General features: G+C 35.7%; 1 protein-coding gene across 8 annotated transcripts in view; it reads right to left on the reverse strand.

The window, feature by feature from the left end:
- Positions 1-27,868, reverse strand: part of PMS1 (PMS1 homolog 1, mismatch repair system component) — a 108,805-nt gene that overhangs the window by 54,220 nt on the left and 26,717 nt on the right. For all 8 annotated transcript variants that reach the window (XR_009055073.1, XM_057745201.1, XM_057745195.1 and 5 more), the window contains exons 3-4: positions 25,853-26,035; positions 15,818-15,920 (exon numbers count right to left, since the gene is read on the reverse strand). Coding sequence is in view for 7 of the 8 variants with exons in the window: in XM_057745201.1 (XP_057601184.1) it covers positions 15,818-15,920; positions 25,853-26,035 (286 nt within the window). In the remaining variant the exon portion in view is untranslated. The remainder of the gene's footprint in view (positions 1-15,817; positions 15,921-25,852; positions 26,036-27,868) is intronic.

Below are 27,868 nucleotides of genomic sequence, written 5' to 3' on the forward strand. Positions count from 1 at the left end.
TATTCTGCACTTTAAAATACATAGGTGGCATAAGGCTACACAGCATATGTGATAAGCTTAATTATTCAATTAAAAATTCTTATCTGATGCTCAACATTGCTTATTATCAGAGAAATGTAAATCAAAACTACAATGAGGTATCACCTCTCATTGGTCAGATGGCCATCATTAAAGAGTCTACAAATAATAAATAATGGAGAGGGTGTGAAGAAAAGAGAACCCTCTTACACTGCTGTTGGGAATGTAAACTGGTACAGCCACTATGGAAAACAGTATGGAGGTTCCTTGAAAAAAGTTACCATATGATCCAGCAATCCCACTCCTAGACATATATCTGGAGAAAACTCTAATTCAAAAAGACACATGCACCCCAATATTCACAGCAACACCATTTACAACAGTCAAGACATGTAAGCAACCTAAATGTCCATCAACACATGAATGGATAAAGAAGATGTGGTATATATATACAGTGGACTATTACTCAGCCATAAAAAAGAAGAAAATAATGCCATCTGCAGCAATGTAGGACCTACAGATTATCATACAAAGTGATGTAAGTCAGACACAGAAAGACAAGTACCGTATGATATCACTTATATGTGGAATTTAAAATATGATACAAATCAACTTATTTACAAAACAGACTCATAGACACAGAAAACAAATTTATGGTTACCAAAGGGGAAAGGGGGAGGGATAAATTAGGAGTTTGGGATTAGCAGATACAAACGACTATATATAAAACAGGTAAACAACAAGGGAACTATATTCAATGTCTTATAATAACCTATAATGGAAAAGATATGAAAAAGAATATATATATATAACTGAATCACTTAGCTGTACACTAGAAACTAACGTCACACTGTAAATCAACTATACTTCAAGGAAAAAAAAAATTCTCACCTGAAATAATATCTAATTGCCTGGTTTAATTTTACACCATCTTCTGAACAACAATATGCAAAACACAGGATAACCTAACAAAAGGCTTTCTTTAGCTGTGAATTAACATAACTAAAAAGTTGAGAGGTGGAGAACTTCCCTGGTGGTCCAGTGGTAAAGAATCTGCCTTCCAATGCAGAGGATGCGGCTTTGATCCCTGGTCAGGGAAGTAGGATCCCACATGCCACAGGGCAACTAAGCCCATGCGCCACAACCACTGAGCTCATGAACCTCAACTAGAGCGCCTGCGTACCGCAAACTACAGAGCCCACGTGCCCTGGAGCCTGCACGCCACAACTCAAGAAGAGAAAACAAGCACGTCACAACTAGAGAGAAGCCTGCGCATCACAACAAAGAGCCTATGCACTGCAACAAAAGATCCCGCGTGCCGCAGCTAAAACCTGACACAGCCAAAAATAAACAGATAATAATAAAAGTAAGAAAAATAAATATTTTTTAAAAAAAATTGAAGGGTGGGATCAAGATGGCAGAGTAGGAGGATCCAGAGCTCACTCCCCCCAGACACATCAAAAATATATCTACATGTAGAGCAATTCTCACTGAAAACAAACTGGAGACTGGCATTAAGACTCTTATACAACCAAAGGTATAAGACAGATGCACACAAAATCAAGTAGGAGAGGAAGAGAAGCAAGTGTGTGTAATCCCCCTCCTTTTCTTGGAGGGGGCACAGAAAGGGAGGGAGTACACAGGCTCAAAGATCCTCCCTAAGGAGTGAGTGGTTTGAACCACTTACTGGGTGCCCCATCCCTGGGGTCCAACACTGGGAAGATGAGTCCCTTTAGGTGGTTTGAAAACCAGTGGGACTAACAGTGGGACTACAGAAACCTAGACTCCACTCATGAAGAGCACGCACATGCTTAATTACTCCTGAAATAAGGCAGAGGAAACAGATTAAAACTGCCCACGTCTCTGGCCTGTTTCCCACTACCACCCCAGCACACATCTCGGACGAACTGCACACCCACTCTGGCCCAGACTTATTCTATGGCACAGCTTCACACCACGAAAATGGCTGCCACAGCCAAAGGGAGTGCACAGTTGTAGGGGATAAGGCTGGCTTGGACCTGGGGCAGCATCCAAACAGGGCAGGGGCAATCATCGCTGGCACTTGCAAAGGAAGTGGACTGGAAACAATCCAGAACTCAGACTGGTGCCAGGACAGCCATGGTGCATGCTCAGTCCACACTGAGCATCTGCCCTAGTCCTTCTCACTCTGCAGTACAGCTCTACATTAGAGCAAGGGCTGCCCTGGCTGAGAAGAATGCACAGTTGTAGAGGGTGGAGCCGGCTCAGGCCTGATGCAGCATCTGATCACGGCTGAAGGCATCCACTGTTGGTGCTCCTGAAGAGAGTGGATCAACAGCAGTCTGGAATTCTAACTGGTGCCAGGACCATCATGGCCTGTACCCCAACCCATGCCAAGCACCCATGCTAGCCCCTCTTGCTCTAGCTCCCCTTGAGGGCGAGTGTGCCAGTGCTGGGAGGGGGGAGAGCACACACATAGAGGGAACAGAGCTAACTCAGACCTGACCCTCAGGCCTTCTATTCCAGCAACATGGGACCTGATCCCATCCCCAACAGGGTTGTGTTGACCACTAAGCAGAGAAGCCCCAGCTCACACTGACTCTGGTTCTAATCCGTCTATCTCTCGCCCTACCCCCAACAAAGGTGAAAGCTGCCAGCACTCCATGGGGAAAGATACAGCTTGTGCTCATATAAAATCCAGCTCTCCCACCAAAGGCACCTGGCTCACACAGACAGTATAGGGATGCTCCCAAAGACACCCCTACAAAACCGGCATAGGTAACTGTTTCACCAAATTTCATAGGGACAGAGAAAGTTAAGCAAAATAAATAGAGAAATTTGTTTCAAATGAAAGAACAAGAGAAAACCCCTGAAAAAAACAACTAATGACAGAGGTAAATAGTTTACTAGGTAAAGAGTCCAAAGCATTAGTAACAACAATGCTAACTGAACTTGGGGAAAGAATAAATGAACAAAGTGAGAACTTTAACAAGGAACTAAAAAAAAAACACAAAAAAAGCACCACTAAGAACTGAATACTGTAATTGAAATGAAAAACATAGTAGAAAGAATTAACAGGAGACTTGGTGATATTGTCAAGAAGAGGTTAAGGGATCTCTGGGACAACATCAAGCATACTAACGTAACACTTGCTTTATAGGGGTTCAAGAAGAAGAGAGAGAAAAAGGAGTTGAAAATATATTTGATGAAATTATGGCTGAAACCTTCCCGAACCTGAGAAAGGAAAGAGCTATCCAAGTACAGGAAGCATAGAGGGTTCCAAACAAAACGAACCCAAAAAGACCCACATCAAGACACACCATAATTAAAATGGAAAAGGTTAAAGATAAACGGAGAATTCTGAAGGCAGCAAGGAAAAAAAGAAAACAAAGAGTCATACATAAGGGAACCCTCATAAGGTTATCATTTGATTTTTCTACAGAAACTTTGCAAGCCATTAGGGAGTGGCATGATATATTTAAAGTGTTGAAAGGAAAAAACCTACAACCTAGGATATACTATAGAAGATTATCATTTAGAATTGAAACAGAGATAAAGAACTTCTCAGAGAAGCAAAAACTAAGAGTTCATCAAGAATAAATGACCCTAAAAGATATGTGAAAAGCTCTTCTCTGAGAAAAAGAAAAGGCAACAACAAGAAGTAAGAATCTACTGGAAAGGTAAAATCCCACTATTAAAGACAAATATAGGGAACTTCCTTGTGGTCCAATGGTTAGGACTCAGAGCTTTCACTGACGAGGGCCTGGGTTCAATCTCTGGTCAGGGAACTAAGATACCACAAGCTGCACAGTGCAATAAAAAAAAAAAAAAAGCAAAAACAAATACAGTAAAACCTTGGTTTGTGAGCATAATTCGCTCCAGAAACATGCTTGTAATCCAAAGCACTTGTATATCAAAGTGAACTTCCCATAAGAAATAATGGAAACTCAGATGATTCGTTCCACAACCCAAAAATATTCATAGAAAAATGATTACAATACTGTAATATAATACAAAGTAATAAAGAAAATACAAAATATAAAGAAAAATAAACAAATGAACCTGCATTTACCTTTTAAAACCTTTGTGGCTGGTGTGAGGGAGACAAGAGAGAGGAAGGTTATTGTGTAGGATGACTTTCACTATTACAAACGGAATCACTGCTATCTGTTGACTACAGTACAGTATTAATAAACTCTTGTCATATACTGTATCTAATGTAACTGGCAACAAGACAGCAGAGGAAAGGGTCTATATCTGCAGGCAGACAGACCTAGAATGAAGCAACGCATTCCTAAGCTTACTCTTCTACGGAAAAGCAAAAGACTGTCCATAGGTGCTCTGAAGTGACAAAAATACACTATTGCCAGTTGTGGGCACCTTCCAACATTCTGAAAAAATCACTGATTTCTGCCAAACACCGCGGCCTGAGACTGAGCATCTGAGCATGGGAGACGATCATCCACAATCCCGCAGTGAGAGAGAGAGAACCACCATTGGCTCAGTTGTCATCATGTGACGTTCGGCGTCACATACTACTCGTATTGCAAGACATCGCTCATTTATCAAGTTAAAATTTATTAGTAATGTTTGCTCATCTTGTGGAACACTCACAGAACAAGTTACTTGCAATCCAAGGTTTTACTGTATACAATAAAGGCTGTAAATCAAGCACTTAAATATGCTAGTGTGAAGATTAAAAGACAAAAAAGCATAAAATCAACTATAACTACAATACAGTTAAGGGATAAAAATGAAGGTAAAATACTACATCAAAAACACAAAATGTGGGAGAAAGGAGTGAAAAACATGTAGATCTTTTATAATATGTTTGAACTTAAACGACAATCAGTTTAAAACAAGTAGATACAGTTACAGGTTAACATATACGAACCATGGTAACCACAAATCAAACACTACAATAGAGGGAGTTCCCTGGTGGCTTAGTGGTTAGGATTCCAGGCTTTCACTGCCGTGGCCCAGGTTCAATTCCTGGCCAGGGAACAGAATCCACAAGTTGCACAATGTGGCCAAAAAAACAAAAACAAAAACCAAAAACAAACAAAACCAAAAAAACCCCACAATAGATACACAAAAACTAGAGAAAGGAAGACAAGCATACCACTAAAGAAAGTCATCAAACCATAAGGAAAGAAACTAAAAGAATAAGAACAGAGAAAATATACGAAAACAACTAGAAGATAAATAACAAAATTGCAGTAACTACACAGCTATCAATAATTACTTTAAATGTCAATGAACTAAATGTTCCAATCAGAAGACATAGGGTGGCTGGGAATTCCCTGGTAGCCTACTGGTTAGAACTTCAGACCTTCTCTGCTGAGGGCCCAGGTTTAATCCCTGGTCAGGGAACTAAGATTCCACAAGGCACCCAGCACAGCCAAAAATAAAAAATAAAAAAGATATAGGATGGCTGACTGGATTAAAAAACAAGACCCATCTATGTGCTGCTTACAAGAGATTCACTTCACAGCTAAAGACACATAAACTGAAAGTGAGGGGATGGAAAAAGATAATTCATGCAAATAATGACAAGAAAGCTGGGGTAATAATACTCATATCAAACAAAAACCACTTTAAGACAAAATCTGTAACAAAAGACAGAAGAGAATTATATAAGAATAAAGGGATCAATATAAAAAGAAGGTTTAACACTCATTAATATATATGCACCTAATATAGGAACACTTAAATATATAAAGCAAATATTAACAGATAAAAGGGAGAAATTGACAATGATATAATAATAGTAGGGGACTTTAACACCCCACTTACACCAATGGACAGATCATCCAGAAGAAAAAAAATCAATAAGAAAATAGCAGTTTTAAATAACACACTATATCAGCTAGACTCAATAGATACCTATAGGACATTCCATCCCAAAAGAGCAGAATACACATTCTTTTCAAGTACACACAGAATGTTCTCCATGCTAGAGATCACAGGTTACACCACAAAACAATGCTCAAAAATTTAAGAGACCAGAAATTTTATCAAGCATTTTTTCTGACCACAACAGTATGAAATTAGAAATGAATTACAGAAAGAAAAATGGGAAAAACAGAAACATGTGGAGACTAAACCATATGCTACTAACAAACTAATAGGTCAGTGAAGAAACAAAAAAGGAAATTAGAAAACACCTTGAGACAAATGAAAATAAAAACACAATTTTCCAAAATCTATCAGATGCAGCAAAAGCAGTTCCAAGACAGACATTTACAGTGATATAAGCCTACCTCAAGAGATAAGAAAAATCTCAAACAACCTAAACTACCACCTAAAGGAATTAGAAAAAGAACAAGCAAAGTCCAAATCAGCAGAAGTAATGAAATAATAATGACCAGAGAGGAAACAGAGTCCAAGAAAACAATAAAAAAGGATCAATGAAACCAAGAGCTTTTGTTTATATGTTTAAAAATATAAACAAAATTGATAAGCCTTCAGTCAGGTTCATTAAGAAAAAGAGAATCCAAATACACAAAATAAGAAAATGAAAGAAGAGAAATAACAACCAATATTACAGACATACAAAAAAATCATAAGAAAATACTATATGCAGTTATATGCCAACAAATTGGCCAACATACAAGAAATGGATAAATTTCTATAAACATATAATCTCCAAAGACTAAACCAGGAAAAAATAGACAATCTGAACAAACTGATCACTAGTAGTGAAACTGAATTTATAATAAAAAACTCAACAAAGAAAAGCCCAAGGCCAGAGAGCCTCAAAGGGGAATTCTACCAAACATATAAAGGAGAAATAATACCTATCCTTCTCAAACTATTCCCAAAAACTGCAGAGGAGGGAACACTCTCAAATTCATTCTACAAGGCCTCCATTAACCAGATAACAAAACCAAAGACACTACAAAGATAAAATTACAGGCCAATATCTCTGATGAATATAGATGCAAAAATCCTCAACAAAACATTAGCAAATCAAATTCATCAGTATAAAAAAAGGATCATACACTATAATGAAGTGGGATTTATTCCAGGAATGCAAGGATAGTTCAACATCTGTAAATCAATCAATGTGATACACCATATTAACAAAAAGAAGGATAAAAATCATCTGATCATCTCAATAGTCACAGAAAAAGCATTTGACAAAGTTGAACATCCATTCATGATAAAAACTCTCATCAAAGTTGGTATAGAGGGAATGTATCTTCACATAATAAAGACCATTGATGATAAACCGACAGCAAATATCACACTCAACAGAACAGAGTATTTAGCAGGGTTGAAATACAAAGTACTGAAAAGTCAAAAAATCAATTTAGTGTACAGTTTCTCAAACTTGGCACTACTGACATTTATTGTGGGGGCTGATCGGTGCATTTCGATGATGTGTAGCTGCATCCCTGGCCTCTATCCACTAGATGCAATCAGCACCCAACCCAGTTGTGACAATCAAAAACATCTCCAGACATTGTCAACTGTCCCCGGGGTGGGAGGGAATTGCCCTTGGTTGAGAATCAGTGATTCAGTATACAGCAAATAGCATTAAAAAAAAAAATTACTGAAATATAAATAGACTGAGAACAAAAAATAGAGTGCATCACACATAGTAACTGTATATATTGCATTAAGAATTTTTTGCTTTGATTAGATTTGTATAAACTGGGTTGCTACATAAAATGTATTTCTTACTGTGAATTGGAATCAAAAAACCTGAAAATTGCTGCAAAGATCAACCTCTGACCTATTATTCATAAGAAATGGCAAAAACACAAAGAAGTGGCAATCATGAGGGAAATATAAGACTTAGAAAGCCTAGCATAAAATCAGGAGTCCCAGGAAGAGAAAAAGAAACAAATGCAGATGTAATTAAATAAATAACAGAAGAAAACTTTCTTGAGTTAAAGGCTTGAGTGCAGATTTCAAGAGCCTACAGCATTACAAGTAGGAATTAAAAAAAAAAACCACATTCCATTGTAAGTCCTAAATTTTAAGGAGAAAGAAAAGCTTTTCCAAACCTTCAGAAAGAATTAAGTTCCTTAGGAAGAAAGACTAGAATCAAATTTGTTATCTATAACACTAGAAGACAGACAATCTCAAACTACTGAGGAGTAATTAAGAAACTTACATCCAGTCACAATATGATATGTATATGGGCAAAATGTAGACAGTTTTGGACTTGCAAGGATTTGAAAACTTATCACAAAAATATACTTGATGAAAATAATGGAGGATGAACACTAACCGAATGACAATTACCTCAAAACAAGAGATTTCAGGAGAAGAAAATAAACTTGCTAAGCAAAGAATCTTAAGACCTAAATGTAAACAGAAGATGGCAATGTGGCTGACATTTGCAATACAACTGTTAAATAAAGATTCTTAAAATGTAAGAAATATGATGTAGGGGAAATCCTAATAGCTTGGAACTCAATGTTTTAAACGATTCTTAGTAACACTGGGTGATAACTGGAGAAAGGGGTTAGGGATAAAGCTTACAGGGTCCTATATAACCTTCACTAAGGCTATCTTCTTTCCTCTCAATGTCCCTCCTTTTGTTACTCCAGCACATCAGACTTCTTTGCACCTCAGGGGTTTTGCACATGTTCTTTCCCCTATCCTTTGCATGGCTAACTCCTTTATCAACCTTCAGATCTCAATTCTCTAAAGAGTAACACCTCTTTAGAGAATCCATTCCTGAATGCCCTATCAAAGGTTGTTGCTCCCAAAGTTAAATCATGTCTTATTTGTTCCTAGAAATTATCAATATTTGAAAAAACTTATGTCTGCCTCTTTTAGAATACAAGAAGTATGAGAGCAAGTAACTGTCTACCAGGTTTGCCATTATATCCCAAGCACTTCAAACAACGACTAACAACCTGTGGGCATTTAATTAAATTAAAAATTTTTGAACAAATGAACAACAAACGAATGAATGCATTAGAGGAAAAAAGTAAATACGGTAGTATGAATAAACTGTATTTATTTAAGTTGTTTCTATAGTTAAAGAAGTATACATGGTATTTTTATAAATTTTGAAAGGGAATTTACTATAAAAGAAGAAAAAACTAATAAAACAAGGTTAGGGAAAAAAAGATCTTTGTGGAATAGGACCAGAAGAAAAGCTGTATTTCTACTTTGCCCACACTTGATGTTTTTCTTTTCTCTTAATCAGGTGCTTCATTAGCATATTACAGTCAGCCTTCCATATCAGTGGGTTCCACATTTGCGGATTTAACCAACCACAGATCCAAAACAGTTGAAAGAAAAAATTCCAGAAAGTTCCCAAAAGCATAACTTGAATTTGCTGCAAGCAATGGCGACTATTTACATAGCATTTACATTGTATTAGGTATTATAAGCAAACTAGAGATGATTTAAAACATATGGGAGGATGCACGTAGGTTATGTGCAACTACTACGCCATTTTATATAAGGGACTTGAGCATCTGAGAATTTTGGTATTTGCAGGGGTCCCTGGAACCAATCCCCTGTGGATACTGAGGAATGACAGTACTAACAATTTAAAGTGGTTTTTTTTTTGTTTTTTTTTTTTTAATTTTTCTTTTTTGGCCTCCCTCCATTTTTATGCAGGGTATTTCCTTGGCCTAAATGCACGTCACTTCCACACACAGAACAAAAGTCCTGGGAACACCACAGTATTCCTCACTATTAAGATTGTGGTGCTGGTATTCTCTGCCTTAGGGAAGTAAAAAGGCCACTGCTAAGTTCTGAGGTAAAGTTGACAGAGATCAAGGAGTGCACGCACCCAGCAATCAGAACAGGTAGGCACTCTGCATCCATTGCTAACTAGAGGTCACACACACCAGAATTCACATCAGACCCTATTCTGAAACCTCTTATGCCTTCTTCTCACCTCACTCTACGTTCTCCCTAGATATTTCCTCCATTCCAGCAGCTTCAACTGCCACTCATATGCCAATGATTCTTTTCATTGAAGCTGTAAGAAACACCATACTTCTGTGAACCTCTAAAAAAGAAAAAATATGCCAACTAAACTATGTTACAATGCCTTAACAGTCCCATGCAACACAGAACTAGTCACACCAGACTTTCATTGCTTTGATATTTCTTTTAACTAGCCCCATGGATAAGGCAATTTCCTCTAGCGTCTTCAATTTCAATGCTTGGCATGTGATGACAACCTTTTGCATTCAACACAGCTTTTTTCACTTGTGGCTATTTTCCCTTTTTAGGTCTCAAAGCATTTGTTGCATTGGAAGAAAATATAAAATTGCTGTTTATTCCTGCAATCAACACAAGAATTACAAGCAATGCACAAAACTGCCTGTTCAAAAAGGATTTGGGAAGGCCATTAACTATAAGCCACAATTTGTTTTCAGAGATGTCAAAATGTGCATCTTATAATTAAGATATATATCTGAGAAATATAACACTCAAGTTATATACAGATGCTTATTCAAAATTATTACTTGAATATCCCAATGATATCTCAAATCACCACACCCAGATCTGAACTCATTATCTTTCTCCTGAGTCTGATACTCCACCTATCCTCCTTCCCTCACGTAACACTGACATCCAACAGTTTCCACAAACAGGTACTCTAGATTTCACTGACTCTTTCCTCTACCTCTTACTGCCAATACTGCTTAACTCACCTAGGCCTATCCATTCTATCCCCAAAATCTCTCTCAAATTTATGTCAAGTCCTGTCCTTCTCCTCAAACCTTAGTTCATGATAGCATCTCTCACAGTAAGGCATAAATTATGGTAGGAGTTACAATGTCTTACTGGTTAATTTTGTAAATAGCATGATATCCATCCTCTACCTAAAAAGTTTCAGTGACTTGTCGTTGGTTGCAAGAAAGAGTACAAACTCCTTAGCATAACAGGTCCTTTATAACCTAATATCCAAGCTACCATTTCCTAACCTAATCTCCTGTATCTACTACCTCCGAACATTCTCAGAGAACTTTGCTATGTCATTCTTAGTATACAAGTTTATCTATTTCATTGGCTTTTTTAGCTATACTTCTTTGTATTATTTTAGTGGTACTTTTTTTCAGTTCCAGAATTTTCATTAGCTTCTATTTTAGAATCCCATTTCTCTGCTGAAATTCTCCACCTTCTTAATTTTGACCATCTTTTCCTCTAAATTCTTTAACAGTAGTTTTAAAAGTTCCTGTCTAATTCAAACACCTGCAAGTTTGCTTATATCAACTACTTTTTCTCTTGACTATAAACCCTATCTTCCTTTCTTCATCTCTCTCAATATTTTTATTTTCGCCAGACATGATATATTAAAGTACGAAAGATACTGAAATAGATTATATCTCCCCCCAGCAAAGGTACTTCATTTTCTCTGTCAAACAGCTAGAGTGAACAGTGGATCTCTTCAATATATAATCTGAGGAGTTCATCGGGGTTGGAGTTGAGTTGCCCCTTTATTTAGTTTCAGTTCACTTCTTGTTTCAAATGTCTTAAGGACAGAATCAGGTCTCCCTCTTCCTCTAGCAAAGCTTTGGGATCTAAGTACTGTAAGACTTTAAGATATTTCTCTCTAGCTCAGTCCCAACTTTCTTCATCACTGCTTACTCAGCAAAAGCCCTGATAAGATTTGGCTTCTGCAGTGAACTAGCTCTGTGTTTGAGGATCCTATCCCCTGATGTGCCATGTCTCACATGTGGCTAGTAAAGTTCAGATGGTTTCTCCTATGGCCATTAAAGATCCCTTATCTATAGCAGGCTTGCTCCTTTGCCTGCCTATGCCTCCAGGCTCAGTTAATGCCCTCAGGGATACAAGTGGCCACCAATCTCTTTGGGCCTAGGTGCATCTAGGAAAGGGTCATCTTTCTCTTGAACTTCGTTCATTTAACTTCTTTGTGACATAGTTCTCCAACTGGTTTTAAAACATACAAGTTTTTAAATTATGTGTTTCCCCCCTCATTGTTACACAGAGAGCAATGGTCTCCTGAAATCTTCTAGATCCATCATTCTTCTCTTATTGAAAGGTTATACTCCCACCCCTTCTTACCTACCATCTTCAAACTCAAATGTTCTTTTCTGAAAATTGGCTCACTTTCCTCCAGGCAGCTGGTGCCTTCTTTTAACTGTCATTGCCTGCTTACTCATCTGTGTTCTCCACTAGCCTGTGAATTCCTTTCACTCACCTGTGTTCTCCACTAGTCTGTGCAAATATAATGACATATACAGTAGCTGTGGACAGATGGTGGGAAGGAAGGTAGGCAGAAACCAATAGGGCAAAACATGTGTTTATAAAAGGAAAAGATGTATGTTGGCTTTTAAACATGTTATGCATCAAAGACCACACTGTACCTAATCTATATATTAATTAATAAATTATTGCTTCAGCAGCTAAAAATATTTTCGCTGAACAAATTGAGAATTACCAATAAACCAAGAATTATATATATATGTTTGAATAAAACTTAATGATGGAAAATTATGCTGATTCCAAATGAAATGTATATCCTTAAAAAAAGTACCAAGTAATATAGGCCCATAGGGAAAAGGCCCTAATATACTATCATATTTTACAAGAGAACTGCTCAGCTCTCTAACTTTAGCACATTCTACAAACACCAGAATTAAACTGCAGTCATGTAATATGCTCCCTGTTATATTTTTACATGACCCTATATTATGCCATTTATAAAGGCAGCTATTTATATTCCTAATGTAAAGACGTATGGCTGCTTGAATATATCAGAGTTTTCTTAAACTATTTAATGAATAAAGTTCCATTCTCAAGATGAAAAAAAAAAATCTTTCAATACATGCACAATCACACATAGCAGGGATTTACAAAGAACATGATGCTCCACCCTAATAACAGGGTGGGGAAAGGATATACCCTGATCATAGTACTTTAAATATACTACTTCTGATATCTGAGAAATTCCTAAGGCAGAAGTACTAGGAGGTGTTAAAAGAATTTGTCCAGGGGCACAAATCAATTTAGAAAGCTTAATGCTGATTATCTAGGGTAAAGGGAATAGAAGCGATGACAGAAAAAAGGTATGACTAAAACAAATAATTAGTGAGAGTTCTTGGTAAAAGAATTTAAAAGCTAGAAACCTATTTTTACATTTCTTGTTACTTTTTAAAATGTCTTAGAACTGAATAGAAGGTAAGGGTAATTTAAAATGACATTCTATTAAACACATAAATCATTTAAAATGATTAAATTAATCCATAAAACAAACACCTACATCTGGAAAAAACAGAACTGGAATCTCTAGTAAACTATTCTTAAACACTTTAAAATATGTTTTAAAGGGGTAATGAATTTTCCAATGCCCAAGATTTTGTTGTAAGTTGTCCCTGCACCTACAGTTAGTCTAGCTACAGGTGTCATCATCCTATCACATGATATGAGGAGTAACTGCTAAGCAAGGATACTCACACCACAGCAGAAATTAATCTATAAGAACCCTAAATGTACAGGTATTAATTAGGATGGTCCTACTGTAGTTTTATCTTACACAGAAAATATTTAAATGGAAGCTGAATGACAGCTGGTGGTGAAATGTGAGTCTGTGATTCAATCACTCAAAAATCATCAGCACCAAGACAATATAAATGTAAAAGGCTTTTGAAAGTGCTTGTGGATTTCTATAATATGTCTACATAGAGCAATAAGAAACTAAGAGTTTGATTTTTTTTATTGTTTTCCTAGGTAATCAACTGTAATTGGGGGAAAAAAAGTGAGTTATGAAAGGCAGTAACTAGTTTAGCAGCTATAGACCTAAGTGGGTAGTTTCTTAAGATAAAAGGAATATGCTAAAGAAGAATAACGTTCATTTACTGACTGTAGAAATTTCTTAATATGCATACATGGTCTCACTAAAAGTAGAGAAGACAGGTCAGCAAGAAAAAAAATCAATCATCAAATGGGCAGAGATCAGAAGGATTCCATATTTAAGGACTGTTATTTCATAGTTCCCATGGAGATGAACACAGAAAAGCATGAGAAGTATGAGTGATGCAGAGCCACTGACCATTCAGAAGAGACGAGCTACTACCAAGATAAAAATAAATACATTTAAGTTTTATAAGGTGACCACATTACTTCAAAGTACTCCATAGGATAGCCACTCAAATATCTCCTAATGGTTTCTTAATTTGAACTCCTAAGAACTGGGGTCAGAGCATTTTTCAATAGGGACCATATTAAAAAATGCCTTCTCTTTGTCTTTATCTTCAGTACATAAAAAAGAAAAAGAGTCACAATCTAATACTTTTAATTAAAACGTACAATATAATACATCAAATTAGCTATTAGACAAGCTCATTTTTATTAACTGAATAAATGAAAAAAAGTGTCTTTTCTTAATAGTTCCTATTAACTCTATGTAGATGTAAAAATATTAATTCTTTTTTTTTTTTTTTTTTTTGGGCACACGGGCTTAGTTGCTCCGCGGCATGTGGGATCTTCCTGGAGCTGGGATCGAACCCATGACCTCTGCATTGGCAGGCGGATTCTTAACCACTGCGCCACCTAGGAAGCCCCAAAAATATTAATTCTTAATAGGCAAAAGTAATCAATAACTAATTTGAGGATTTATAAAGTAAGAGAAATAATGAAAAAATTAGGTATCAGTTTTAAGATACAAGAAAATAAATTTCAATGAAGATGGAAGTCATTTACAAAAAAATAAATCCAATAACTTAACATTAAAACTGCAGGGAAGAAACCACAGAAAAAAACATAGTGCTTTGCTAAATTACAATGGGGAACCAAAAAATTAAGAATGAATTTAACAACACAAATTGGAAGGACAAATAACAACAAAAAAAAACAGCACTACAAGTCGCTTTGCAGATCTAATAATTCTTTTGCACATGACTTTAAACAAGGCATATCTTTAACATTCTCTCAACTTTATACATCCTGTTACCAGAAATTAGAAGCATGAAAAAGATTAAAGGAGATATGTGAAACTCAAGTCTGAAGAGATTTATTTTTTTCCTTAGAAGTTAAATAAGCAGTAGAGGAACTTAAAAATACAAGATGTCAATTAAAATGTACTAAAATTACGTAAGTATACAAAACACTAAAGAACTAAATTACAGGACTTCCCTGGAAATCCAGTGGTTAACACTCTGCGCTTCCAATGCAGGGGGCGTGGGTTCAATCCCTGCTCTGGTAACTAAGATCCCACATGCTGTGTGCCATGCACGGCCAAATACATACATACATAAATAATTTAAAAAATTTAAAAAGAAATGTAAAAACAAAAGAACTAAACTACAAACAGAATATTACATCTATATATAATTTATAATATATTTATTTGCTTCCAATAATATAGAAAGGAAGGAAGTGGGTGAGAGTATGAGATGAAATATTAGCAATGAGTTGATAATTACTGAAACTAAGTAATGGGTACTCTACTTGTACATATGTTTGAAGTTTTCCATACATAGATATATTTTAAATTATTTAAACATATCTTGGTAGTATGGTTTATTACCATGATTACTAAATCAATAATGTTTTAGGCATTTAAAGAAAATATTATCCTTCATATATAAAGAAGACACTAGTGATCCAGCAATAGTAAACCAACTGCTCTTAGAGTTTTACATAAGTAATCCACGTTGTTGCTCAAAGTCTTTCACACAGTTCCTCTTAGAACAACTCTATGTATTTAACAGATCAGCAGCTAAAGTAAGGCTGAATGTTCACTTAGAATTTAACCAGCCTTTATCAGAATCAAACCCAAAGCAATACATTTGAATTTAAGGAGTAAACAATTTTTTAAAAAACAATTAAGATAGAAAAGGCAAAGAATGCTACAAAGCTTCTCTCTTACCTTGACCAAGATGTGAAGGTTTTTGAGAAATTATGTGGCCGCTGCCATCTAAAACATACTGGGTGCTAAAATTATCAGCAGCTGTCTTTGTTGTAATTAAAACCTGGAATAAGAAAAACTCTAAGAAAATTATGATTTTTAGATATTGCAGTGGGCTCATTATAAAATTAGATTTAAAATAATAATTATATATTTCCTTGACTGAAAAAAGCTTTACTTAATAAATTCTTACAGCCACTTCTCTTGAAATATTCTTTAAAGTTACACTAATAAGCAATAGCCTAGCTTACATTTTTATGTTGCAAATTACTGATTTTTATTTCAAATATTATACTTTAAAACACACACATAAATCAGTATACTTGAAATGGCTATTTGTATTGTATGTATTAAATGACTTCCATCTGTAAAATCAAATACTTCAACTGCATTAGGGAAGCTTGCTTTTTAACAGACAATTCCCATAAATTTGTTGGCAAAGCGAAAAATCCTTTGGTAAAATGATCATTCCCTCCTTCCTTTATATTCTGTATAAAACTGCACTCCTGTATTTCAAATTAATGGTTCAAAAGAATAAAAATAAATAAATCATACATATATGTATATTTATGGGCAATTTTTACTTAAATCCAAGCTTTGAAGTCACTGTTTAAATGTAAATTTTTTTAATTAAAAAAACTAGCATCAAAACATATAAGAAAGGATTCCACTCAGCATAAAAATATTTCCTAAGATGTTACAGTCATAGAAATATAAATTTAAGAATGTCTGAACTCTTCTGAGCCATCCTCACCCTCAGTTTTCCATTTACCTACTTTGTGAGATTACTAGAAGAGTACATGCTATAACAATAGTAAAACATTCCATTATCAGAAAATACCACAGGTGGCGAGCAGTAATGCTGGCAAAAAAAGCAGGATGGATTCAGAAAAGGGTAGCCTCCTCACATTTCTAGTGAGCAATGATGATTCAAAATTGGGAGCAATCTTTCTCAGCCATCCTTGGACTCAGCAGAGCTGACTATCTTAAAATAAATCTATATAATTTATAACGAAGCCACAAAGATACAGCTCCACTGCTGGAACACATCTAGGTCCAGTTGGGTCTACATTTGATGGTTCTGTCACCAGGTCCCAACCATGCCCTGATTTATGGTAGGCCAGATGGTTCTGTGGAACATGTGGGTACCATGAAGGGGATACCAGAGACACCACAAAGAAAAAGTATGACTTCTCTAGCTTACAGTACTAGTAGAGTCTATCAGATTCTATCTGAGGGTGATGTCCATAAAAACCTTATTAGAGGCTCACTGCTGCAGGCTGCTATTTCTGTCATAACTTCTCCCCAAAAGTTGCACCTCAAACAAAGTTGTGTGCCTCTGTACACTCTTTTTTTTTTTTTTAATTAATTTATTTATTTTATTGGCTGTGTTGGGTCTTTTTTGCTGTGCACGGGCTTTCTTTTTAGTTGCGGTGAGTGGGAGCTACTCTTCGTTGTGGTGCGCAGGCTCCTCATTGCCGTGGCTTCTCTTGTTGCGGAGCACGGGCTCTAGGTGCGTGGGCTTCAGTAGTTGCGGCACATGGGCTCAATAGTTGTGGCTCATGGGCTCTAAAGCACAGGCTCAGTAGTTGTGGCGCATGGGCTTAGTTGCTCCGCAGCATGTGGGATCTTCCTGGAGCAGGGATCCAACCTGTGTCCCCTGCATTGGCAGGCGGATTCTCAACCACTGCGCCACCTAGGAAGCCTGAGCCTCTATATACTCTTAAGTGATTGTTCTACTTGTCTAAAATATATTCCATGGTTCAAAAGTTGTATTTTAAAAGGTTTCCTGATAACCAATCTCAATCTTCCCAGCTACATCCCAACTCTACTGTGTCCAAGAGTGATTTCCTCTAGTAAAGTTTGTTCAAAATAAAGAGGAAAGAAATTGCTAGAGATTTTCTTTCCTGTTTCTAATTTAATTACTCTATGATTGTCCCTTTAAAAACAATTCTACATTTAACCAACCACTTCTCCAAAATGCCAAGGTCAACTGAATTCTATTTCTATTCTCCAAAGAGCTAGCCACCTGACCTAAAGCTGGTGTCACTGAGCAAAGGCAGCCCTGGAACTCTGAGTTCTACTACTAACTCTGCCAGTGGCTTGCTAGATGGTCCTGAATAAATGATTACACTATCATCTTTAAGAGGAGGGTGATGATAAGATGAAGATGATGCTAATACTTTATAAGGTTACATGGGTTTTTGCTTTAACTACTTCAAAGCATTTTACAGATATTAACTTGTTAACCCTTTAAACACATTAGTGAATAGTAAATATATTCCAGCCTAGATGAATAAACTGAAGTGCTAAAAAGCAAAATAGGACCTTAGTGATCATAATGTAACATTTAAGTTAAAGTAAAAAAAATAGAACACAGTACCGTTTTCCAATGTCAAAATTTTAAAAATCCACAATGTTTAGTATAGTATGAAATCTATTTGGATAGGAAATCCTTTGCAATTCACTTTAAAAGACAGGGAACGATAACATGCATAAGAATGTTTCACAAATTCATGAAATACAGTGTGTTCCTCAGAGGAAGGAATTGTATTTCAAGAGTTCATTTCATCATATGACCCTATGTCCTGGACAAGAAACCATTTCTTGGACCAGGCACAGGTTCAAAATGTGTTAGCCATACAGCAGCTAACATATTCGAATCTGTAGTAACTCCACCATCAGAAGCATCTCCAAAATTACAAATTATTACTGGTGCTTCTCACTAGAGACATTGAGGAATTGTGGCAGTGAATGAATCTAGTGGTGTCAAGAGAAGAAATAAATTTATTTTAAAGAATTTTAAAATGAGAGGTTTATTTTAAAAGAAGTTTTAGAAGTCTTTGGAGGTTATATTAGTTATCAGTTATTAAAAATTGTCTGGTCCAGTTACTGAGTTTTAAGAAATTACAGCACTATTACAAAGTTAAAATTACATAAAAGCATTTAAACTTTAGATAACCACAATTTTTTCAAGGTTTTAGAAAGTAAATTAAAAGCTTAAGATATATCTTAGTAATTCATGAGGAAAAAAATCCTTTCTTGACAAAAATTCATTTAAGATAATTATATTAAAGTTCTGTGGGGGTTTTATATTTTGTTTTGTTTTTGCTGACTTTTAGAGAAATACTTTGGCACAAAAACATGAATCTGAAAACTAAGGTAAATGGTCCTCATGATTCAGTTGAAATACGGACTCTGCATGGATCACTGAAATGTCTTTTTCTTTCTCTGTGTGAGTATGCCTGCCTGCCTGCCTGTGCATAACTGTACACTATGATTTCAGAGCCTTCCCCCACATATACCACTGTGAGAGACTAGCAACAGGGAGATCCTGGCCCTGGCTTTTGTCCTTTCAGCAGAGTTTTATTATCTGTGAGAAGACCACATTTAGGAAGCAGGATATACCAAGTGCTTCAGAAATCCTGTGCCTATTCTAATTAAAGCCCTACCACACTGGCTCTAAAGGACAGAGGAGGTATCCTACACTGTGGAACAGGAAGCAGAAAACATCAGAATGAAGCTAGAGGCTTCCCTCTACTCTTTTATAGCTACGTGGGACCACAAATAAGGGCGTACCAACTTCCATCTTCAAAACAGTATGACGGGCTTCCTAGGTGGCGCAGTGGTTAAGAATCTGCCTGCCAATGCAGGAGACACGGGTTCGATCCCTGCTCCAGGAAGATCCCACATGCTACAGAGCAACTAAGCCCGTGCGCCACAACTACTGAGCCTGCACTTTAGAGCCCATGAGCCACAACTATTGAGCCCATGTGCTGCAACTACTGAAGCCCACGCACCTAGAGCCCGTGCTCCCAAACAAGAGAAGCCACGGCAATGAGAAGCCCGCGCACCACAAATAAGAGTAGCCCCCACTCACCGCAACTAAAGAAAGCCCGTGCACAGCAAAAAAGACCCAATACAGCCAATTAAATAAATAAATAAATAAATTTATATATATAAAAAAAAACAGTATGACAGCGTCTCATTCTGCCCCCTTTAAGCCATGGAGGCTAATGTAACATAAAACAAAAATAAATCTATACATCCCTTATCAACTCATTACAAAATGTATAATGAACTTGATAGATCAAAATAATATCCAGTACATTATAACCACTTTAAAAATTTTGGATGAATGAAGCAATAACCATGAGTGTTATGCAAGAGGATGAGTGGCAACTCTTCAAATTCTTCTGAGGGAAAAACAAGAGAAAAAAAGTGAACTTATGTTAAAGAATAAAGACCATCGGGGAGAATTAGAAGGAATCTACCTAGGAATGGCTGTTAAATTTTAGAAAGGATTACCTGAAAATGTTGAGGAGTCGGCACAAACTTTGAAAGTTAAGGTGAAATACTGCTTACCAACAAGAGAATGAGCAAGCCTGACAACACCATCACCTATGTGATACAGATGCATTCTACTTTTCACATTCAAGTCCAGAGTAAAGATAATGTTCATCTGTATGGCACATGACCATACTCAAGATACTTTAATACAAATTATTTCATTTCACTCCCAAATCATTACCTTCACATTACAGATTAAAAAAAATGATTCTCAGAAAAGTTAACCTGTTTTACGCCTTTGGCCAACTCTCTTATTCAAACTCTTGGAAATGATAATTATGCTTCTGAGTCCCCGCCCAGAGTTTGTTCTAATTTGAAGAAAACAAAACAAATCAAAACTGTTCTGTATTCCTCCAAAAACTGAGATGTAATTTAGCCTCCATTCAAACTCTAGTTCAAAAAACTTACGAGTTTCTTATACATTTCTTTGGAGATAAAAAGATCATTTTTAACATAATGTATATAAACTATCAGCCTAAAAGGAAATAAAATCTTTTATTGTGTGTTTTATTATGTAGTAGAAAGAATATATACAAAGAGTCTTCTTAAAAATTTTTATGAACAGGTCAAAACAGGATTTCCACTCTCTCTAGCTCATTTTAGTCAGTATGCTTGGTAATTAGTACCAGGAATTTAACACTGAAGACTGACAAATATCCCAAAATTACTGCTCCACAAACAACAATAAAATTTCAAGAGAAGTTATGCTTGATGATACAATTTTTAAAAAACCATATCAATTTGTTTCAGTCACTGACACATTCATCACAGTTTATGGAAGCAGTAATTCCAGTTTTAAATACCAATAGACCACACCATTAGATATAAAAAAATTTTTTTTACTCTTTTAGACTGCTTAAGATTAGAAGTCATTTTTATAACTGACAAATTATAAATGTGTAAATAAAAAATGTGTAAATTTTTAAAAATGTGTAAATAAAAATGCCCATTCTTTCAAAATGTGTAAATAAAAAAAAAAAAACAGAATTAGATGCATTTTTAAATTTCTCCAGCCAACTCTGCTGAAAGTCTACTTAATTTTTTTATAATAAAAACTAAAATTATTAACATCTTTAAAATAATCCAACAAAAAATAATTTCAAAAACTGGAGTTTTGGTTGATGGCTGTTTAATAGTGTGACAAAACTATATCCCAATTACATATTGTTAATCTACCGAGTCTGAGATGATTTACATCTGTATGACTTTAAAATAATCTGTGTAAGTTAGTTTGGCAGATAAAATGACCAAATCACTAATTTTTATTATGTAACTGCAATCTCTATCCAAATATTTTCAAAATACATTGGAGCCTTTAAAATAAACACGCAGCTTCTATACTTGAAACTTCAATTCTTTCTCAATGGCAAAGAATGTTGTTTAAAAAGTGAATTTTTCCCCCAAAAAAGCACTTAATTTGTCTTGCTGAGTAACAATTTTAATTTTTAAATGTAACTGACCTTAACAACCATATATTGCTTTCTTTGTGTCTGAAATACTATTCAGAAGCCTTCCATATAAGTTTCAACTTGACTACTCCTTGAAAACCTCTCTATTGAGCACTGTTGGCCATGAGTATATTTATTATTTTAATATGAGGTATTTTTAAACTCATAAATACCTTTCTAACCATGCTAGTAAAAAAGCAGCATGACCAACTGTGGAAACCTCATTACTGAGAGGCATGAAATTGTAAATGAATTTTTGGCTTTGCCATGGATACATTATGTGTCTCTAAACAGGTCACAATTTTCATATTCCATGTACTTCACTGTGCACAGTTCCTCTGAAGTAAACTACTTAGCACAGAACCTTGCATACAGTAGATAATGAAATATTAGTTGATTGATTATCAGACTGTGTTTTGAAGTTGGGGTGAGAAAACCTGGCATTTGGCTTCACAAGACCTCATTTTCCTCATCAGTAATATGAGGAAACTAAACCATAAAAGACTGAGATGGAAACCAGTATTGAGGAGTGCTCCAGAGATGATCACTTGCGGTGGCAAGGCACAAAGAGAAGTGAGACTGTGCCACAGTCACAACAAGGTCTTGGCAGAGCAGGGGGGCACTCTGGAGCAGAAACAACATGGCAGAGTTGTTTCTGAATTGGAATAGGGCCTTTACAACCCCTCATCAACCAGTCACTGGATGCAGGTTGCCCTGCATGAGGTGGGTAAGGGTCCACTACTAATACAAGGGTCCCTTGTATCAGAAACAAATCTAAATCACCAAAAACTCTGTGACAAAATAGTACATTCTGTAAGATTTCATTTAGATCAAGTTCAAGTACAGGTATAACTAACCTCTGTTGACAGAGATCAGAACAGCCATCACCTTGAGGCATACTAAATGGGAGGGGGCATGAGAGAAACCTTCAGGGCTGCTGATAAAGGTCTAAATCTTGATCTGAAGTATACACACATAAAAATCCACACACACACATACACACACACACTTATCTATGTGTGATTTTCCCAAAGACTTACAAGAAAAGAGAGTCCATAAAATACTGGAATATTTTCTAAGATAAACACTTAATATTGCAATGTGTAAACTGAACATAATTTTTTTAGGTTTATAGTTTTCTATTATTGTGATACTTTGACAATTCTTTCATTCCTTTTGTGATTTTGATGAACAAAATTATTTCAAATATTTGTATGCAAGGCATTCAAATGCCTCAAAAATGAAACAAGACAAAATGATAAACTTGGATATCAAGTGGGCTTGAGTGATCAAATAAAAAAACAAGATAGAAAGTATCACTGGATAAGGACTTGCAAAACTGCCATCTAAAATCAGAACTACAGTGAAGATTTGTATAAATCATGGCTTATGTACAATGTATTTAAAAGACTAAGTATAGTACTGCCACCTAGCAGACAAAGTTGATAACGACCAACTTCAGTTCCGAAAGGTTATATACATCTTAGAGAAAATACAGAAACACTAAACAGTAATATTATGTAACATCATTTGCCAAAATAAAGCTTAACAACTATTTGCCAAATTTGGACAACAGCTAAAAAATCAAATACCTTTATTTTTAAACAAATTATAAGATTTCTAAAATAGCCACTACTAGCACTGGGAGCTTCAAAGCTTCCCTGGTACAAACCCCATCCCATTTTAAAAACAGACTCATTGTACGAGATTCTAGGGCTATAGGTTCCCATATACAGTCTCTGAGGATAAAAATGGGCAATGGCCAGTTGTACCCTCTAGCTGTTCTTCCCTAAAATCTATTTGGAGACTCAGTGAACTCTAAATAAAGCAAGTGCTGAGAAAGATAGAGAAAGCAAAGGGTGTGCTAGATTTTGGACAGAGATTTTAAGCAGAATGCATTTAAGGAATGACAAGGTCTTTCCTCCTTTAGTGATGTCTGAACATCTGGATTCTAACAAGCAAGGGCCCCTAGTCCTCTAGGCTAGAACAGCAAAACCTCCCACTTTAAACTCCACCTCCTCCCTAACCCACAATCTTTCTTTCTTACATAGGCATCAGCTTACAGAGCCCCAAAGTCAAAGAGTAAGTGAATACCTACCTGGGAACCTTTCCACAAAAAACAGAGAAAACCTACACTATGCCAGTACTCTAAGGGCAGAAGGGCCAAGGGAAAACCAAAATAAGCCTGGAGAATATATCATTGCTAGGGAGACTAGGCTACTAAATACATAAGGAAATAGCAACAATATCTCATATCCCTGCCACTTTTCTGGGACAATAAGTATAAAGTCCTACCACTTTACTGCACCTGAGCATTCTCACACAAACAGCGTCTGCCAGCCTAAGTACAAATGAAAGGATACACAGCCACTGGGCAAACTTAGGTAGCTAAAAAGACCCTCACAATTACTATGTCACTCACTGGCACACAGATACTATCACGCTATAAAACAGAGCCTAACACACAGAGTAACAGCACAGCGCAAAGAAACTAGTGATCAGACACAACTGAGATACGTGGAAATGAAGACATCAAGTTTCTAGATGGGTTCTGCCACAAACTATTTATGTAATCTGGGGCAGAGGAAGTGACGTATAATTGGTACTATGCAACGGAGTGGGTCGGGGACTGAACTTACAGATTTATAGAAACTGAAAACATCTAGCAATCAGCAGAGCAAAGTTCTAGCTAGGGTTTAGCCCAAGTCAGTGCACATCTGTAGAGCACAATCTAATTATTTGCATCGACTAAAGTAGTATTTCCAGAGTGCATTCCACAGCACAACAGAATAACAGTGATATGTGTCTCAATAGAAGAGTTTCATAGTCAAGTAAGTACAGGAATGTCCCTGCTATGAACCACCAATCTTGGCTCTGAGAAGTGCTTACAGTTAACATATTTGTTTAACTTTAATACTTTTCCAAGCCAGTGGATCACTAAACCATTTCTTCCACTTATAATTATTATCACTGAAAGACACTCTTTGCCATTCCTCAAAAAATTACACAGGAATTACAGTAGTGCCCTTTATCCGCAGAACCCCCAATGGATGCCTGAAACTGCAGATAGTATCAAACCCTATATATACTATGTTTTTTCCTATATATGCATACCTAAGATCAAGTTTAATTTATAAATTAGGCACATTACCAGAATACCTGAATTGCTGGCACCACTGCTCTTGCAATTTGGGGTCATTATTAAGAAAAATAAGGGTTCCTTTGAACACAAGCAAGGATTACTATGGTGTTTGTGATCCCTGACAGAGCCTTGCAATAACCCAGACAGCTAGAAAGTGACTAACAGGCGGGCAGTGTATACAACATGGATATGGCAAGACAAAAGGATGCTTCACGTTCTAGGCAGGACAGGGCGGAAGTGCAAAAATTTCATCATGCTACTCAGAATGGTGCACAATGTAAAATTTATGAATTATTTCCGGAATTTTTCCACTCAATATTTTCTGACAGTGGTTGACTGTAATAACTGAAACCACAGAAAGCAAAACCATGGATATGGGGGGACTACTGGACCATTTGATCCAGCGATTCCACTTCTGGGTATATACCCAAAAAAGTGAAAGTAAGGACTCAAACAGACATTTGTACACCAATATTCATAGCAGCGTTATTCACAACAGCCAAATAGTGGAAACAACCCAAATGTCCTTTGACAGATGAATGGATAAACAAAATGTGGTTTATACACACTACAGAGTATCATTCAGCCTTAAGAAGAATGAAATTCTGATACATGTTACGACATGTATGAACCTTAAAAACATTATCCTAAGATACAAAAGGACAAATAGTGTATGATTCCAATTATAAGATGTACCTAGAACAGTCAAATTCATAGAGACAGAAAGTAAAATACTGGTTATCAGTGGATGGGGGAAAGGAGAATGAGGCTTATTGTTTAATGGGTATAGTTTCAATTTGGGATGATGAAAAAGTTCTGGAGGTGGGTGGTAGTGATGCCTATGTAACGTCAATGTATTTAGTGCCACTGAATTGTACACTTAAAAATGACTAAAATGGTAAATTTTGTGTATATTTTACACAATAAAATGGTAAATGTTATGTATAATTTATGCAATTAAAAAAAACTCTTTGCCAAATTCTAGGTGAGTTTTCTCTTAATTCTAATATTGTATTATTATGAAACCACTAAAATAGTCAATACAAATTACCTTACCTCAGCTACACAACAAATTGACCCCAAGGCTTCTCCACGAAAACCATAAGTTGTCAAATTTTGAAGATCTTCATGACTATTTATTTTTGAGGTGTAGTATTTCATTGCCATTACAGGTGCATCATTAGCCTTGATACCCTCACCATTGTCTCGCACCTCAATTTTATCAAATCCATAGTTCTCCTATGAAAAATTAAACAATACTTTTAGTATATAAGGACATTAAACTATTATCACATTCAGAAACAGAATGTAACACAAGTGAAATGGTTTTGTCATTTATCTTTTATGGAAACTTAACATTAAGGAAGTAAGAGTTTAAATTCTTAACTCTACCAATTCCTAGCTATGGTATAATGGGCAAGTCCCTTGTTTTCCTTGGACTCAGATTCAACTATAAAATAAGGAGATCAGTCTGATCCTCAAACCCCTGAATTGTTTCAGTATAATATGTATTTATGTTTAAATTTATGTTTAAACTTGCCCGGAAATATTCTTCTAAATTACATATACCTTTGTATATATAATCTCTCAACTAAAACAGAATAACATCACCATCAAAAACACCACCTGATTCTACCCAACCAAGGGTCTAGCAATTATCACTATTCAATCTGATTTTTAATACTTTCTCCCTGAACTACTTATTGCTTTCATAAATAAATAAAAATCTGCTACATTATAACTTTCTAAATTTCTTCCTGCAAATAGTCACCTAACAGACTGCTACAAAAATACACCTAATTGGCAATCTCAGTGAGTTATTAATTTGAAAATGGAGGGGAAAAAACAAATCATAGCTTAATATTAGTAATTTAATACTAAAAATATGCATACATAATAAATACAAAGCCTAAATTCCTACAGTGATCACACTTTCTATGAATATCATATTCTAAATTTGGTAGCAAGCTTCTATCATAAGCTTTACTTCACAACGTTTTATGTGTATAGCCTTAAATGCAAGCTATAAAGGGGAAAAAAAAATCTTCCTACAATTATAATGACTGCTATTTAAAAATAATACATCTTTTTAATAACCTAAAATTACATAATAGTTTGTCATTACTTTTGATAAATTAGCAATACAAGATGTTGGGGGAAGACACCTAAGATTTAATTTCTTCTCTCTCCCTCGATCTAAAATTATCATTCTGGGAATAGACTGTCTGCTTCATTTTAACAGAAAAATAATTAACCATAGAAATGCAAATCTTTCAATATAAATAAGAACTACAGGAGCCTGAGTAAAATAACACAAAGATCTGTTTAAATGTTTAAAATAATATCAACATTTTAACTTACTAATTATGAAAACATTCCTAGTCAGGACAGTTATTACTGTATGAAACTATAATAAAACAGATTTTGTTACGTAGAGCCACAGAGTTGTTTATTCTAAAATTCTACAAAGCAGAAACTGGTAAATGTCAAGAGACTTAAATATAAAGCCAGATAAAAATGTGTACTTTACTTTTTTTTAAAGAGGACTTCTGTTGACTCTGTAAAACTATTTTTAAAAACTATGTTTTTAAAACTATGTTTTTCTTACAAGAACTTTGAGAACAAGACATATGTTTGCCTGCCTAAGATTGTTAAGTTAAATTTGTCAGGTATAATTATCTGATCCTATTTAAGTGTTATCAACTGTATTCTAATCAGACTGAACTGAGTATATAAAATGTCTAAGAAAAAGAAAGTGTCTTTCTTTGGGTTTCATTTTTTCATTTTTATAAAGCTTTTACTGTATTACTGAAAAACAAAGTACAGATTTGATACAGTATAGAACAACGGTTCTGAGCATCAACTAGAAACTTGTTAGAAATGCAAAGCTGGGGCCCTATATAAAATCTGAAATCCTGGGGCCCAATAACTGTTTTAACAAACTCCCTAAAATTACTGATGCACCCAAATGTTGTGAGAACCACCAGCATAGAGGAAAGATCTTCAATGGGTTTTAAGAATCACAAAGACGTGGATTGCAATCTCAGCTCCACTATTTACTACTTACATGAC

Source organism: Hippopotamus amphibius, chromosome 8, assembly GCF_030028045.1.
Source record: "Hippopotamus amphibius kiboko isolate mHipAmp2 chromosome 8, mHipAmp2.hap2, whole genome shotgun sequence".
NCBI lineage: Eukaryota > Metazoa > Chordata > Mammalia > Artiodactyla > Hippopotamidae > Hippopotamus > Hippopotamus amphibius.